The 17,486-nt window shown below is 41.2% G+C and overlaps 1 protein-coding gene across 1 annotated transcript; it reads left to right on the forward strand.

Moving 5' to 3' along the window:
• Positions 1-1,049: 1,049 nt before the first annotated feature.
• LOC133121382 (uncharacterized) lies at positions 1,050-4,110 on the forward strand. Its single transcript, XM_061230572.1, has 5 exons — positions 1,050-1,135; positions 1,298-1,471; positions 2,355-2,474; positions 3,578-3,873; positions 4,084-4,110. The coding sequence occupies exons 1-5, from the start codon at positions 1,090-1,092 to the stop codon at positions 4,108-4,110; spliced, it is 663 nt and encodes a 220-aa protein (XP_061086556.1). The 5' UTR covers positions 1,050-1,089.
• The last annotated feature ends 13,376 nt before the right edge of the window (positions 4,111-17,486 follow it).

Genomic DNA, 17,486 nt, shown 5'->3' on the forward strand with positions numbered 1-17,486 from the left:
TCTGTTCTTGGATCATCTATAGAATATTTATACACAATATACTGAGACAAACCTGATATTACTCCTGAGAGAAGCACAAAAATACACACATAAAAAAAAAGGTATTTTTTATTTTAGTCAAGAGACAAGACAGCATTCGAGATGCAATGCATCTAATTTAGCAAATATTAAGATCCTAACTCTGTGAACACATTACATTACATTACATTACATTAATGGCATTTGGCAGACGCTCTTATCCAGAGCGACGTACAACAAAGTGCATACCCATAACCAGGGATAAGTACGCTGAAAGACCCTAGAGGGAAGTACAATTTCACTGCTACCTGTACAACAAAGATAAGGACCAGTTTCTACAGTTCTACAGTTCTGACCTCAACGGGGAGTTCGTTCCACCACCTTGGAGCCAGAACAGACAGTAGTCGTGAGCGTGAGGTGGAGGTTCGGAGAGGGGGACCCGTATTGTAATGGGTTCATGTATATTTGTTATGGGTTCCAGCACACCTTTTGGAGAAGTGCAGTCTTTGTGTTGTCAGTGGAAGACCTGGCAATCCAAATGATTTTATCTAAATTTTATTAGTAAAGTAAAATATAAACAGATTTATTCTGGTCATCTGATTTTTTTAAAAATGGAAACCTAAACCTTCAGAAAAGATTCACACCTATTTGCATTTGGTTTGACTTACTTTTTAAGATAGATAAGCTAAGATTCCCCAAACCGGACTCTTCTAAACTTCTATTTCGTTTTTTGTGACCTAAATGGAATGTATTCCAGTGTGTAGAAATATGTGTCATAATTACATGAGCTTTCATTCTGGAATAATATAATTAATCGATCATTATGGTTACTGGTGTAAATTCCGGAGTAATGCTGGTGGAAGCAGTCTGCTGTTTTAATTCTCCTCCAGGAGGGGGCAGCAGTGCTCCTCATACTGTATATTCTGACCCTCTGAATTTATCTGGTTTTTCTCCTTCCTCCAACCCCCAAACAAATTCAGTCTACAGTATTTCCTATAAAAGCCCCTGACAATTCTCCTCCCAACACAGGAGCATCACCTATAAGACAGAGAGGGAGATCTGTGTGTGACAATGGGAGCTATTGTAGTATTCGCAGTGTTACTGGCAACTTTATCTTGTGAGAATGCTGTATTAATTGCTATTATTCTTTTTCAATAAAAAAGTTTCTGTAATATTTTCCAAATCTCTAAATACAAATAAATGAGCATGTTAGTTGTATTTGTGGTTTATATCAATAATTATATTACTTATTGATATACTGAAATTTCTCTGTCCGCAGATGGTCACTGTGTTGAACTCACACAGCCAGGCTCTATGGTTGTAACTCCAGGACACTCCCTGACCATCTCCTGTAAAGTCTCTGGGTATTCCCTGACTGATAGCAGCTACTATACACACTGGATCCGACAGCCTGCAGGGAAAGCTCTGGAGTGGATTGGATTAATAAACTCGGGTGGAGGCACTGTTTATAAAGAGTCTCTAAAAAACAAGTTCACCATCTCCAGAGACACCTCCAGCAGCACTGTGTCTTTACAAGGGAGCAGCCTGCAGACTGGAGACACAGCTCTGTATTACTGTGCCCGAGAGTCACAGTGCTGCAAAACAATGGTAGAGCCATACAAAAACCCACCCTGATGAGTTCTGCAGTATTCCACTGAAACCGCCCTGCTCGCGGTCACTGAGGCACTCCACTCTGCTAAAGCAAAATCCCTCTCCTCTGTCCTCATCTTCCTCGACCTGTCGGCCGCCTTCGATACAGTCAACCATGAGATTCTGCTCTCATCGCTGTCTGGGATGGGTGTCACAGATTCTGCACTCGCTTGGTTTTCCTCCGACCTCTCTGGTCGCTCCTACCAGGTTACTTGGAGGGGCTCTGTCTCCGACCCTCAACCCCTACGAACTGGAGTCCCGCAGGGCTCGGTTATTGGGCCTCTCCTCTTCTCGCTATACACCATGTCTCTTGGTTCTGTTATCTCTTCCCACGGCTTTTCTTATCATTCCTACGCTGATGACACCCAACTCTTCATTTCCTTCCCCCCCGACACCCAAATCACCACATGGATCTCTGCCTGCTTGGCTGATATCTCTGCGTGGATGACTTCCCATCACCAGTCAGCCCAGGTTGTGTGTTGAGTTTTCATTATCATGGTCACTTCATAAATGGAAATGTGGCATGGAATAGCTTCCATATTTGGGTGATTTCTGAATTCCGGGAAGATGTGTGTTGAATCCGGGCCTGTGTGTGAACCAGCAGTTAAAAAGCTTGAAATAGTGAATGTGTCAGTCACACACTAAAGGCTCTGCTGGAATTGGTCACCTGCTGTCCCCCACCTCAGGGAAGGTCTCCTGGAAGCACATGAGGGACGTTACAGCAGCGCTGGAATTCTGCTTCAGACACATCAGCCTGCAGCCTGTCTTTGTCCCACACAGGGGACCCTGTGACCAGTGTGCGAAGGGTGTGTCCTGTGGAATTGTGGGAAGTTTGGGATTTTCCTGAGTCTTCATACTGAGCTGCAGTGCTTGAACCATGTCATAAATGTAATCAGAAATTGGCTAAACAGCAAGCAAAGCACAATGCATGAATCAGATTTTCTGTAAATACGACCAAATGTTTTGAACAATGCAGACACTGTTCCTGTATTTTGAGCTCTTTCTCTCTCCCTTTGCAGTCCGTACACTATCCTGCACCTGGCTCTATATATGACGTAGCCCAAGAGTCTCTGTTTCTGAAAAACAGGAAATACCTTCATTCCAGTTCTGTTATTACATGTAACACCTGTCGATGGTAATATTTAATAAAAATAGCGGCATCGCGACTGTTTATACCTATAATATATAGAATTTATATCATATTTATATTCATTATTTGAAATATTTGTAATGTTACAGGTTACTGGGCGGGTGAGGGGGGGATTTGGCAGGGAGGATCACCACATACAGCACCCCTAAGCACTCTGGAATCACAGTCTGGGGCTTGAGAGGGCACTGCCTGAAGAAGCGGTGTTGCACTCCTTCTGCCCACCAGGGGGCAGGGTTGTAGTGGTGAGTCCTCAGCAGCACATGGAGGACTGAGGAAAAAACGGTACAATTGGCCAGAAATTTTTAAGTGTGATTTTAAGAGGAGGGTCACACATCTCCCATAAGCACAGCTTTGAGTGTACTGTCATTAAGCAGCTAGACACACTTCTGTCTGAAAAGATAGAGGTTGGGTGGAGGTCCAGTTTGAGGCCAGTTTGGGTATTCTGGACTTCTGCAGAATGTGAAGATCCTCATAAACAGTGTGAAATCCGCCCACCCAGTTAGGAGGAGTTGATGCAAACTCTGAGCTCTTCCTTCTACATTTACCTCTCTGCACTGAGGGAGGAGGGACTGTTGTTGGAGACTGACTGTAGGACTATCATCACAGACTGCAGTCAAAGACTTTAACCATGACTGTTATAACCAGCCTGCTTCTGAATACAGTGGTCTTTACAAGTATGTTTTAACCTGCCAATCATCAATTTTTACAGAAATCTTACTTCAGATGTTGTAGAGTACGAAATATTTCTTACTTTCACAGGTGTTGAATGTCAGACACTGTCTGAGTCTGAACCAGCAGTTAAAAAGCCTGGAGAATCCCACAAACTGACCTGTACAGCCTCTGGGTTCACATTCAGTGGCTCCTATATGGCCTGGATCAGACAGGCTCCTGGGAAGGGACTGGAGTGGGTTGCCACTATTGGCACATCTAGTTCACCCATCAGCTATGCCAAGTCTGTTCAGGGAAGATTCACCATCACCAGAGACGACTCCAACAGCAAGCTGTATTTACAGATGAACAGCCTGACAGCTGAAGACACTGCTGTGTATTACTGTGCCAGAGACGCACAGTGAGAGAGTGAGAGGAGAGCCGCACAAAAACCTCTTCCCCTTTATCACACAGAGCTACAGCAGAGAGCCCTGAAATGAACTCTGCTGCATGAAGTGAAACTCTGGGTTTCTGTTATAAATATCACTGCAGTGTTCTGTTCTTTTGGCCTAATTCATGCTAATAGATCCTGGTTGATTCTTTTTTATACCTTTTAGAGTCACCTGCTAATCTGCAGGCTGTAATGCTGTTGTGCCTCTACAATATTCGGTTTGTGATCATTGTGATCATGATGACGAGTCAGAGAAAACGTACATTGCCAGAAACAGGTTTCACACTTACACCAACCTCACATGGATATTTAAAAAATATTGAAATCTTGCATAAATATTTCCCAAATGGTCCACTGTCTCTTATGTTCAACACACTATATTTTTATTTACTGCGAAATATAAATAAGCAGGCTGCTTTCATATTTGTTTCCACTGAATTGGCTTAATGACACACTATTTGTCATTATTGTCTTTGAGGTGAATGAGAACCACTTCTGTAAATGTGAATGTGCACATTACCACTCCTTCACTGACAAAAGGTCCAAATAAAACCCTTCCTGTTCTTTGTCATATCTGCAAACCACGAATGCAACACATTTTATGCTAAAATCATCTGTGTTATTCAGGAAAACACAAACATACACATAAAATCAGCTTTTTTTACATTTGCTTTTCAGCATTACATTTATTTCCAGGATAATGAAGTGAAAATCATGGGAAATGGTTTACTTTACTGGTAGGTAGATTTCAGAGATATACACTTTGGGGTAAAGGAGGACTGTAAATATGTACAATATCATTGTCCAGATAGTCCAGATAGTCCAAGTTCAGATAAAAGCTTCTTGGTAAACCTGCAGTTCATGAATTAAACTTTAGCAGCTTGCTGATCTGCTGATTTAATTCTCCTCCAGGAGGGGGCAGCAGTGCTCCTCATAATGAATATTCTGACCCTCTGAATTTATCTTGTTTTTCTCCTTCCTCCAATCCCCAGAGATTTAAACAAATTCAGCCCACAGTATTTCCTATAAAAGCCCCTGAGAATTCTCCTCCCAACACAGGAGCATCACTTGTAAGACAGAGAGTGAGATCTGTGTGTGACAATGGGAGCTATTGTAGCATTAGCAGTGTTGCTGGGAACTTTATCATGTAATTGTGCAAATTTGGATCTTTGGCAATATATTTCAGGATTCATATTTTGAAGAATATTATTAGTTTTCATGAAATATTTTTTATTTTTTCCTTAAATATTTTAACAAGCACTTTTTGATAATTCCATTACTTAATACATTTATCATACATTTCTAATAATTGTCCTTTTCATCTTTCACACAGATGGTCACTGTGTTGAACTCACACAGCCAGGCTCTATGGTTGTTACTCCAGGACACTCTCTGACCATCAGCTGTAAAGTCTCTGGGTATTCCCTCACAAGCACCTACTGTACAGGCTGGATCCGACAGCCTGCAGGGAAAGCTCTGGAGTGGGTTGGGATCATTTGCTATGATGGAAGCACTGCTTATAAAGATTCTCTAAAAAACAAGTTCACCATCTCCAGAGACACCTCCAGTAACACAGTGTCTTTACAAGGGAGCAGCCTGCAGACAGGAGACACAGCTGTGTATTACTGTGCCCGAGGGTCACAGTGCAGCAAAGCTACAGCAGGGCTGTACAAAAACCCACCCTGATGAGTTCTGCAGTCGAACACATACCATAATAGTATAATCTGGAATCCTTATGAAGTACATTAAAAAACGCCCCATCCCAACTACCACACAAAATTCACCATAAATTTGAGAAAGAATTCTATTAAAGGCATTTCAGAAAATTATGCTTTGAAGCCTTTGAACACAATGACTATGCTAGCGTATGAGCAGTAATTACGACACAAATTAAATTAAATTATAATCACTTTGTAGATGCTCATACAGAGTGATATCCAGTGATAAATAACTTTATTACTACATTTCAGAACTGACCATCATATTATTCTGTGAATAAGTCGTAGCAACAAGGAGTAAGTATTAATTCATCAGAAATGTTTATCAAAAACCTATTACTCACATTCCACAGTTATAAAGGTGGAAGAAGGTTTCTGTTTGTAAGTGTTAAACATGCAGGGTCCAGTGTTTACCACTGGATATCAGGGTGCTTTCTGTACTGAGTGGTCCTATGTTGTCTGTGTTGGACGCTCTCATTAGAGTGACTTGTGATGTACTGAGTACTGGGGAGCTCCTGGCTCCACTCTCCCACCCTCACCTGCCAGGAAACTCCCTGGATTCACTATGAATAATAATGCAGTCATCAGCCATGGAAGAGAGACACATGGCTGTAATGATGGATATTACTCATAACTGCTATATGATCTGCCCACCCAGTGAGGAGGAGTTGATGCAAACTCTGAGCTCTTCCTTCTACATTTACCTCTCTGCACTAGTAAATCTTTAGTTCTTAATTTAAACTTGGTGGCACGGATGGTGCGGTGGTTAGCACTGCTGGCTCACAGCAAGGAGGTCCTGGGTTCGAATCCCCGTCGGACAGGGCCTCTCTGTGTGGAGTTTGCATGTTCTCCCCGTGTCTGCGTGGGTTTCCTCCGGGTGCTCTGGTTTCCTCCCACAGTCCAAAGACATGCAGGTTAGGCGGATTGGAGAGTCTAAATTGCCCTTAGTTATGAGTGTGTGAGTGAATGGTGTGTGTGCCCTGCAATGGACTGGCGACCTGTCCAGGGTGTATTCCTGCCTTTCGCCCAATGAATGCTGGGATAGGCTCCAGCCCCCCCTGCGACCCTGTTCAGGAAAAGCGGGTTAAGATAATGATTGAATGAATGAATGAATGAATGAATGAATTAAACAGGAGCGGCTTGCTGATCTGCTGTTTTAATTCTCCTCCAGGAAATACAATTATTTGGTGATGTTTTCCAGTTTTACTTACTTTAAATATTATGTACTTTGTATGTATTTTTTTTTTTCTTGATGTTTTCTGTTTATTTCTAGAATTATATTGCTTAATGAGATACATATCTTTCTTATATCTGTCTCCACAGATGGTCACTGTGTTGAACTCACACAGCCAGGCTCTATGATAGTAAAACCAGGAGAGTCTCTGAGCATCTCCTGTAAAGTCTCTGGGTATTCACTGACAGGCTACTTTACAGGCTGGATCCGACAGCCTGCAGGGAAAGCTCTGGAGTGGATTGGAAGTATGCACGGAGGTGGGACTTCGTATTACAAGGATTCTCTGAAGAGCAAGTTCACCATCTCTATAGACACCTCCAGCAGCACTGTGACCTTACAAGGGAGTAGCCTGCAGACTGGAGACACAGCTGTGTATTACTGTGCCCGAGACACACAGTGCAGCAAAGCTACAGCAGGGCTGTACAAAAACCCTCCCTGATGAGTTCTGCAGTAAAACACATACCATAAAACCGTAATGTGGAATACTTAATAAGTACATTCAAAAATAATTCCCCATCCCAACTACTACATCTATACACCATTCATCATACATTCGAGAAAAGAAATCTATCCAATGCATTTTGTTGAATAAGAAAATTATACTTTGAAGCCATTGCACCATGGTAGCCATTTGAAGCCAATGACTATGGTAGATGAGCAGCAATTATGACACAAATTAAATACATTCAATTCCATTATATTCATACATTTGAGATTTTATTACATGCATTTCGTTGAATAAGAACATTATGCTTTGAATCCTCTGAACACAATGGCTATGCTGGAAGATGAGCCGTAATTATGACACAAATTAAATACAATAAATTCCATTACAATCATTCTTTAGATGCTCTGAAGTTGATATATAGTAATATATAACTTTCGTCCTGCATTTTAGAACTGAACAGATCATATTATTCTTTGGATCAGTCATAGCAACAGAGATTAAGTTAATTTAAAAACATATTACTGACAAGTTCCACAGTGAAGAAAGTTTCTGTTTGTAAGTGTTACACATGCAGGCTCCAGTGTTTACCACTGGGTATCAGGGTGATTTCTGTACTGAGTGGTCCCATGCTGTCTGTGTTGGACACTCTCATTAGAGTGACTTATGATGTACTGAGTACTGGGGAGCTCCTGGCTCCACTCTCCCACCCTCACCTGCCAGGAAACTCCCTGGATTCACTATGAATAATAATGCAGCCATCAGCCATGGAAGAGAGACTGGAGAAAAAAAAAGCCTGGAGAATCCCACACACTGACCTGTACAGCCTCTGGGTTCACATTCAGCAGCTACTATATGAACTGGGTCAGACAGGCTCCTGGGAAGGGGCTGGAGTGGGTGGCCAGTATCAGTAGTGGTGGTGGTGGCAGCACGTGGTATGGCAAGAGACGACTCCAACAGCAAGTTGTATTTACAGATGAACAGCCTGACAGCTGAAGACACTGCCGTGTATTACTGTGCCAGAGACACACAGTGAGAGAGAGTGAGGGGAGAGCCGCACAAAAACCTCTTCCCCTTCATCACACAGAGCTACAGCAGAGAGCCCTGGAATGAACTCTGCTGTATGAAGTGAAACTCAGGGTTTCTGTTATAAATATCACTGAAGTGTTCTGTTCTTTTGGCCTAATTCATGCTAATAGATGCTGGTTACTTCTTGGACATCATTTATATATCTTTTAGAGTCACCTGCTAATCTGCAGGCTGTAAGGCTGTTGTGCCTCCACAATATTTGGTTTGTGATCATTGTCATCATGATGACGAGTCAGAGAAACATATTTCAAACTTACACCAACCTCACAAGTATATTTTAAAAATATTTAAATCTTGCATCAATATTTCCCAAATGGTCCACTGTCTCTTATGTTCAACACACTATATTTTTATTTCCTGCAAAATATAAAAAATCAGGCTGCTTTAATGTTGTTTGAACGGGATTGGCTTAATGATGCAATATTTCTTATTACTGTGATTGAGGTGAAAGAGGACCACTTCTGTAAATGTAAATGTGCACATTACCACTCTTACACTGACAAAAAAGGTGCAGATAAAATCCTTCCTGTTCTCTGTCATATCTGCAAACCATGAAAGCAACACATTTGATGCTAAAATCATCTGTGTTATTCAGGGAAACACAAACATACACATAAAATCAGCTGTTTTACATTTGTTTTTCTGCATTACATTTATTTCCAGGATAATGAACTGAAAATCAGGGAAAATGGTTTACTTCACTGGTATGCAGATTTCAGAGATATGTGGAGTTATCTATACTCTTTGGGGTAAAGGAGGACTGTAAATAAGTACAATATCATTGTACACTTACAAAAAGTCCAGATACAAGCTTCTTGGTAAATCTGTAGTTCATGAATTAAACTTGAGCAGCGTGCTGATCTGCTGTTTTAATTATCCTCCAGGAGGGGGCAGCAGTGCTCCTTATAATGGATATTCTGACCCTCTGAATTTCTCTTGTTTTTCTCCATCCTCCAACCCCCAGAGATTTAAACAAATTCAGCCCATCGTATTTCCTATAAAAGCCCCTGAGAATTCTCCTCCCAACACAGGAGCATCACCTGTAAGACAGAGGGGGAGATCTGTGTGTGACAATGGGAGCTATTGTAGCATTAGCAGTGTTACTGGGAACTTTATCTTGTAAGTGACCATGCTGTATTAATATTTTCTGTTTCCAGTTTTATTTACTTTAAATATCATGTAAATATTAAATATATACATATATTCTTTCTCCATGTTTTCTATTTATTTCTATGATTATATTGCTTACTGAGATACATATCTTTCTTATTTCTGTCTCCACAGACAGTCACTCTGTTGAACTCACACAGCCAGGCTCTATGATAGTAAAACCAGGACAGGCTTTAACCATCTCCTGTAAAGTCTCATATTCAGTGAGCAGCGCTCACACACACTGGATCCGACAGCCTGCAGGGAAAGCTCTGGAGTGGATTGGAGCTATATGGCATAATGGAGGCACTGTTTATAAAGATTCACTCAAGAACAAGTTCACCATCTCCAGAGACACCTCCAGTAACACAGTGTCTTTACAAGGGAGCAGCCTGCAGACTGGAGACACAGCTGTGTATTACTGTGCCCGAGACACACAGTGCTGCAAAGTTACAGCAGGGCTGTACAAAAACCCTCCCTGATGAGTTCTGCTGTAAAACACACTCCAGAATGCCATAATGTTGAATACTTAATAAGTCCATAAAAAAACACCCAATCCCAACTACCACACCTTTACAAAATTCACCATACATTTGAGAAAGAAATCTAGTAAATGTATTTTCATGATTAATTAAATTATGCTTTGAAGCCTTTTAACACAATGCCGATGCTGGCATATGAGCAGTAATTATAAGACTAATTAAATTATATTACAATCACTTTGTAGATGCTCACATATTCTGTGAATAAGTTGTGGCAACATTGAGTAAGTATTATCAAAAATCTATTACTGACACATTCTACTGTAATGTTGGTGGACGGTTTCTGTTTGTAAGTGTTACACATGCAGGGTCTAGTGTTTACCACTGGATATCAGCGTGCTTTCTATACGGTGTGGTCCTATGCTGTCTGTGTTCAACACTCTCATTAGAGTCACTTGTGATGTACTGAGTACTGGGGAGCTCCTGGCTCCACTCTCCCACCCTCACCTGCCAGGAAACTCCCTGGATTCACGATGAATAATAATGTAGTCATCAGCCATGGAAGAGAGACACACGGCTGTAATGATGGATAAAACTCATAACTGCTATATGATCTGAGCCCCGTCTACAGCTCTGACTGCTCTATTTAAACAGTGTGAGATCTGCCCACCCAGTGAGGAGGAGTTGATGCAAACTCTGAGCTCTTCCTTCTACATTTACCTCTCTGCACTGAGGGAGGAGGGACTGTTGTTGGTGACTGACTGTAGGACTATCATCACAGACTGCAGCCAAAGACTTTCACCATGACTGTCATAACCAGCCTGCTTCTGATTACAGTGGTCTTTACAAGTATGTTTTAATCTGCCATTCATTTTATTTTCACTAAAATTGTATTTGTCATGTTGTTCATTGTCATATCTATGTCATTCTTCATTTCACAGGTGTTGAATGTCAGACACTGACTGAGTCTGAACCAGCAGTTAAAAAGCCTGGAGAATCCCACAAACTGACCTGTACAGCCTCTGGGTTCACATTCAGCAGCTACTGGATGGGCTGGATCAGACAGGCTCCTGGGAAGAGGCTGGAGTGGGTTGCTAACATCAGATATGACAGTACCTACAAATATTATGCCACGTCTGTAGAGGGAAGATTCTCTATATCCAGAGACAACAGCAAGAACCAGCTGTATTTACAGATGAACAGCCTGACAGCTGAAGACACTGCTGTTTATTACTGTGCCAGAGACGCACTGTGAGAGAGAGTGAGGGGAGAGCCGCACAAAAACCTCTTCCCCTTTATCACACAGAGCTACAGCAGAGAACTGGATCTAATGAATGAATAAAAGAACAATGCTGTTTTTCAATTAAAGATTCATATAAAATTTGGGTACAACATTTTTATGGTTTATTTAATACACATTTCGACATGAATAACTTTCAACCATACAAAGCTTGTCCCCATTCATATTAATGAGATTGGAATGCATTTTTGGAGAAACAAAAGCTGAACATTAACAGTTTCAATTATTCTCTCAATAGTAAAATATGGTTATGATATGCACCCGATGGCATTGCTTATGATTCATAAAGACAATATCTGCTTCTAAATCATATAAATTGTGACCATGTTGTAATGGGTTTTTGTATAGTTTACATTATGTATAGTTATGCAAATATTGGGGGGACATTGACTCAGGAGGTAAGAGCAGTCATCTGGGAGTTGGATGGTTGCTGGTTTGAACCCACCCTGGGTGTGTCGAAGTGATATAAACAGTATATTAAGTAATTTAGCAGATGCTCTCATCCAAAGCTACAATAAATGAAGCATGTAGTTATGATATGCACCCAATGGTATTGTTTATTAAATGCAATGAAATGTAAACTTTATTTTGTTTATGATTCATACAGAACATATGGTTATACATCATATATATTGTGGCCCATATTGCTATGGGTTTATGCATATTCATTATGGGTTCATGCACACATTTCGGAGAAGAGCAGCCTTCATATTTTCAGGGGAAGGATCCAAATTATGGCAATCCAAGTTATTTCATGACAGATTAGAATGATTAGAAAATAATAGAAGATTTATTCATTTGAAAATCTGAATCTAAAAAGATATATTTATTTATTCAGGTCACCTAATTTATTTTTTCATGTAAACCCAAACCTTGCAAGATATGTTTTTTTGTGCATTTGGTTTGACTTTAAACAGGATAAGATTCCAGAAACAAGACAAATAAGCAAGGACTCTTCTTAACTTATATTTATTTTTTAGTCAGTTTCAAGTGACCAAAATGGAATGTAATCCATTGTGTAGAAATATGTGCCATAATTACATGAGCTTTCATTCGGAAACAATATAATTAATTGAATATTACTGTTACTGATTTATGCCTCACAGCAAGGAGGTCCTGGGTTGGAATCTCCGTCGGCTGGGGCCTCTCTGTGCTGAGTTTGCATGTTCTCCCTGTGTCTGCGTGGGTTTCCTCCGGGTACTCCGGTTTCCTCCCACAGTCCAAAGACATGCAGGTTAGGCTGATTGGAGAGTCTAAATTGCCCATAGGTATGAGTGTGTGAGTGAATATGTAGATATAGATTTAGTCTCCTCACTGTCAATATAAATATTAATATCACTATTAATGTACACTTCATTTTTGTGCAGGGTTTCATAAATGAATGTGTGTTGTACTGAATGTGATGAACACTATGTTTCTGTGCAGGGTAACAGAAATGAATGTGTGTTGTACTGAATGTGATGAACACTATGTTTCTGTGCAGGGTTACAGAAATGAATGTGTGTTGTACTGAATGTGATGAACACTATGTTTCTGTGCAGGGTTACAGAAATGAATGTGTGTTGTACTGAATGTGATGAACACTATGTTTCTGTGCAGGGTTACAGAAATGAATGTGTGTTGAACTGAATGTGATGAACACTATGTTTCTGTGCAGCACCTGTGAGTTCCCTGTGCTGCTGCTTCTACACTGGAGTGAGTGTGATCAGCAGTGGCCCTCACTCTGCCCTCCCCTAGAGGAGGGTGCAGTGCAAACCTCCCACAGCTTTAAATGGAGCCAGTGTCAGTGTGAGAGCAGAGCAGCAGTCAGTGGGACTCAGTCTGTACTTTAACTCAGCACTCCTCCTTCTCTCCTGCAGCCATGAAGCTCCTACCAGCCCTGCTGCTCCTCACAGCTCTCACTCTCTCAGGTCTCTCTCTCTTTCTCTCTCTCTCTCTCTCTCAGGTCTCTCTCTCTCACTCTCTCAGGTCTCTCTCTCTCTTTCCCATTTTCTCTCTGCTTCTTCCATGTTCTACAGCTAAAATCACACTTTTATTTTAATTACAGGTGTTCAGGGTGAGATTGTCCTGAAAGAATCTGAAGCGGTGGTAAAGAGACCAGGAGACTCTCACACACTGACCTGTACAGCCTCTGGGTTCACACTCAGCAGCCACTGGTTGGCCTGGATCAGACAGGCTCCCGGGAAGGGACTGGAGTTTTTGGGACGTCGGCATGGCAGCTCCAGTGAATATGCCCAGTCTGTTCAGGGAAGATTCACCATCAGCAGAGACAACTCCAACAGCAAGCTATATTTACAGATGAACAGCCTGACAGCTGAAGAAGACACTGCCGTGTATTACTGTGCCAGAGACCCACAGTGAGAGAGAGTGAGGGGAGAGCCGCACAAAAACCACTTCCCCTTTATCACACAGAGCTACAGCAGAGAGCCCTGGAATGAACTCTGCTGTATGAAGTGAGACTTAGGGTTTCTGTAAATATAAATATATAAATATAAATATAAATATCACTGAAGTGTTCTGTTCTTTGGGTCTAATTCATGCTAATAGATGCTGGTTAATTCTTGGCCATCATTTATATATCTTTCAGAGTCACCTGCCAACTTTGCAGGCTGTAAGGCTGTTCGGCATCTGCAATATTCGGTTTGTGATCATTGTGATCATGACGACGAGTCACAGAAAACGTAAATTCCCAGAAACGTGTCAAACTTACACCAACCTCACAAGTACATTTTAAAAATATTTAAATCTTGCATAAATATTTCCCAAATGGTCCACTGTCTCTTATGTTCAATACACTCAATTATTTACTGCAAAATAAAAATAGGCAGGCTGCTTTAATATTTGTTTCAACTGAATTGGCTTCTTGGCACAATATTTTGTATTACTGTCAGAGGTGAATGAGGACCACTTCTGTAAATGTGAATGTGCACATTATCACTCTAACACTGACAAAAGGTCCTGTTGTGCTTAAATCCACAATTGAATACTGAGTGCTGTTTCATTCAGTAATCATATTAATTATTGATACTCTCACAAGCATCTTTTTTATTTCTGTCTCCACAGACAGTCACTGTGTTGAACTCACACAGCCAGGCTCTATGATAGTAACACCTGGAAACTCTCTGACCATCTCCTGTAAAGTCTCTGGGTATTCCCTGACAAGCACCTACTGTACAGGCTGGATCAGACAGCCTGCAGGGAAAGCTCTGGAGTGGGTTGCACTCATTTGCTATGATGGAAGCACATATTATAAAGATTCACTGAAGAGCAAGTTCACCATCTCCAGAGACACCTCCAGCAGCACAGTGTCTTTACAAGGGAGCACCCTGCAGACTGGAGACACAGCTGTGTATTTCTGTGCCCGATACACACAGTACAGCAAAGCTACAGCAGGGCTGTACAAAAACCCTCCCTGATGAGTGTAGTGGTAGAACACAAACATTGAAGAGCTCAGTGAAGTCTGCACCCCATATAACCAGGACATGAATAAAAATATTTAAATGGCATACTGGTTTGGGACCTGTGTTTGGAGCTCAGAAGTTGTCGGTTCGATTCCCAGCTGGATTGTACACATTCAGAAGGCTTTTCTTGGACGATCTGACTGATAATCCAGCTGCATCAATGGCGTTTATGAATGTCACTGACATTTAGTTTCATGACACCATTAATGAACCAGTAATGCATGCATTATGAACATGTGAAAGGTGATGTAGAGTATTTTCTTCATTACATTAATGGCATTTGGCAGACGCTCTTATGCAGAGTGTACAGTTGATTAGACTAAGCAGGAGACAATCCCCCCCTGGAGCAATGAGGGGCTATTTATCTCATGATCTCTTTATTCCTCTTTGTCCTGTGCAATTGTGGGAAGTGTGGGGTTTTCCAGAGGTTTAGCAAAGAGCAGCAGGGCTTCTCCATGTCAGGAAAAGCATGTTTAATGTTTTGGGAACAGAGCTTGTAACTCTGAAATTGTAGGTGCAGCTCCCCGCTGGAGATAGATATCCAAGCGCTGAACATGATGCTCAGTCAGACTTCAGCTGCAGAAATGGACTGCACGTACAAATGTCATTAACACTGACTGTGTCCTGTATGGAAGCATTAATGAAAGTGTAAAAAATATAATTATTTATGTCATGATGGCAGGGCATATGCTTTATGTGGGAGCGTTATTTAATTTTACATCATAAAGAGTGTTACCAGTTTATTAGTGCTTCTTACAGACATTAGTATTGTCATTGTAGAGGTCATATCACTGAAACAAACAAACAAAAGATCTACCTGTATTTGTTATATAATGAGAATATATATACTGCAAATATCCTGAGATCAGCTGATGTCTTTCCCATAGAAGAACAAGCATCCTGTCCTGATTTTTCAATAGATCTCCAGTAGAGGGAAGAAGTGCTCCTCATAATATATGTTCTGGCTCGCCGAATTTATCATAGGATTGATCAAATGTAGTACAGCCTGTGTTGAGTATGTAATGGCAGTTTATGGCTCTGTGTTTGATACGCATCACCAGAATAAAAATACTGGGAAAAAAGTAGACATCTGTCACACATACAGCATCCAAAGTTTACGGCTGGATATCAGGGTGATTTCTGTACTGTGTGGTCCTATGTTGTCTGTGTTGGACCCTCTCATTAGAGTGACTTGTAATGTACTGAGCACTGGGGAGCTCCTGGCTCCACTCTCCCACCCGCACCTGCCAGGAAACTCCCTGGATTCACTATGAATAATAATGCAGTCATCAGCCATGGAAGCGATACACACGGCTGTAATGATGGATAATACTCATAACTGCTATATGATCTGAGCCCCATCTACAGCTCTGACTGCTCTATTTAAACAGTGTGAGATCTGCCCACCCAGTGAGGAGGAGTTGATGCAAACTCTGAGCTCTTCCTTCTACATTTACCTCTCTGCACTGAGGGAGGAGGGACTGTTGTTGGAGACTGACTGTAGGACTATAATCACAGACTGCAGTCAAAGACTTTCACCATGACTGTTATAACCAGCCTGCTTCTGATTACAGTCTTCACTACAAGTATGTTTTAACCTGCCATTATTTCATTTTGTCTGACTTCTTACTTCAGATGTTGTAGAGTACTAAATCTTTGTTACTTTCACAGGTGTTGAATGTCAGACACTGACTGAGTCTGAACCAGCAGTTAAAAAGCCTGGAGAATCCCACAAACTGACCTGTACAGCCTCTGGGTTCACATTCAGCAGCTTTAGGATAGCCTGGGTCAGACAGGCTCCTGGGAAGGCACTGGAGTGGATTGCTTATATTGACACATCTAGTTCACCCATCTACTATTCCCAGTCTGTTGAGGGAAGATTCACCATCTCCAGAGACGACTCCAACAGCAAGCTGTATTTACAGAGGAGCAGCCTGACAGCTGAAGACACTGCTGTGTATTACTGTGCCAGAGACCCACAGTGAGAGAGAGTGAGGGGAGAGCCGCACAAAAACATCTTCCCCTTTATCACACAGAGCTACAGCAGAGAGCCCTGGAATGAACTCTGCTGTATGTAGTGAAACTCAGGGTTTCTGTTATAAATATCACTGAAGTGTTCTGTTCTTTTGGGCTAATTCATGCTCATGGATGCTGGTTCATTCTTGGGCATCTTTTATATTCCTTTTAGAGTCACCGGCTAATCTGCGGGCTGTAATGCTGTTCTGCCTCTACAATATTCGGTTTGTGATCATTGTGATCATGACGACGAGTCAGAGAAAACGTACATTGCCAGAAACATGTTTCAAACTTACACCAACCTCACAAGTATATTTTAAAAATATTTTAATCTTGCATAAATATTTCCCAAATGGTCCACTGTCTCTTATGTTCGACACACAATATTTTTATTTACTGCAAAATATAAGAAAGCAGGCTGCTTTAATGTTGTTTGAACTGGATTGGCTTAATGACACAATATTTCTTATTACTGTCATTGAGGTGAATAAGGACCACTTCTGTAAATGTGAATGTGCACATTACCACTCTTACACTGACAAAAGGTCCAAATAAAATCCTTCCTGTTCTTTGTCATAGCTGCAAATCATCACTATACTAAAATCATCTGTGTTATTCATGGCAACATGAACATACATCATTGAACATTTATCATTTCCATTTGTTTTTCTGCAT

The sequence above is a fragment of the Conger conger genome, chromosome 2 (genome assembly GCF_963514075.1).
Source record: "Conger conger chromosome 2, fConCon1.1, whole genome shotgun sequence".
NCBI classification, from domain to species: Eukaryota; Metazoa; Chordata; class Actinopteri; order Anguilliformes; family Congridae; genus Conger; species Conger conger.

Bases quoted from the DNA above. Each gene is read 5' to 3' on its own strand.
- LOC133121382 (XM_061230572.1), top strand. From the start codon at position 1,090: ATGGGAGCTATTGTAGTATTCGCAGTGTTACTGGCAACTTTATCTT. The intron at 1,136-1,297 runs GTGAGAATGCTG...CTCTGTCCGCAG, and splicing joins GTTACTGGCAACTTTATCTT to ATGGTCACTGTGTTGAACTC. The intron at 2,475-3,577 runs GTGTGTCCTGTG...TTACTTTCACAG, and splicing joins CTGTGACCAGTGTGCGAAGG to GTGTTGAATGTCAGACACTG.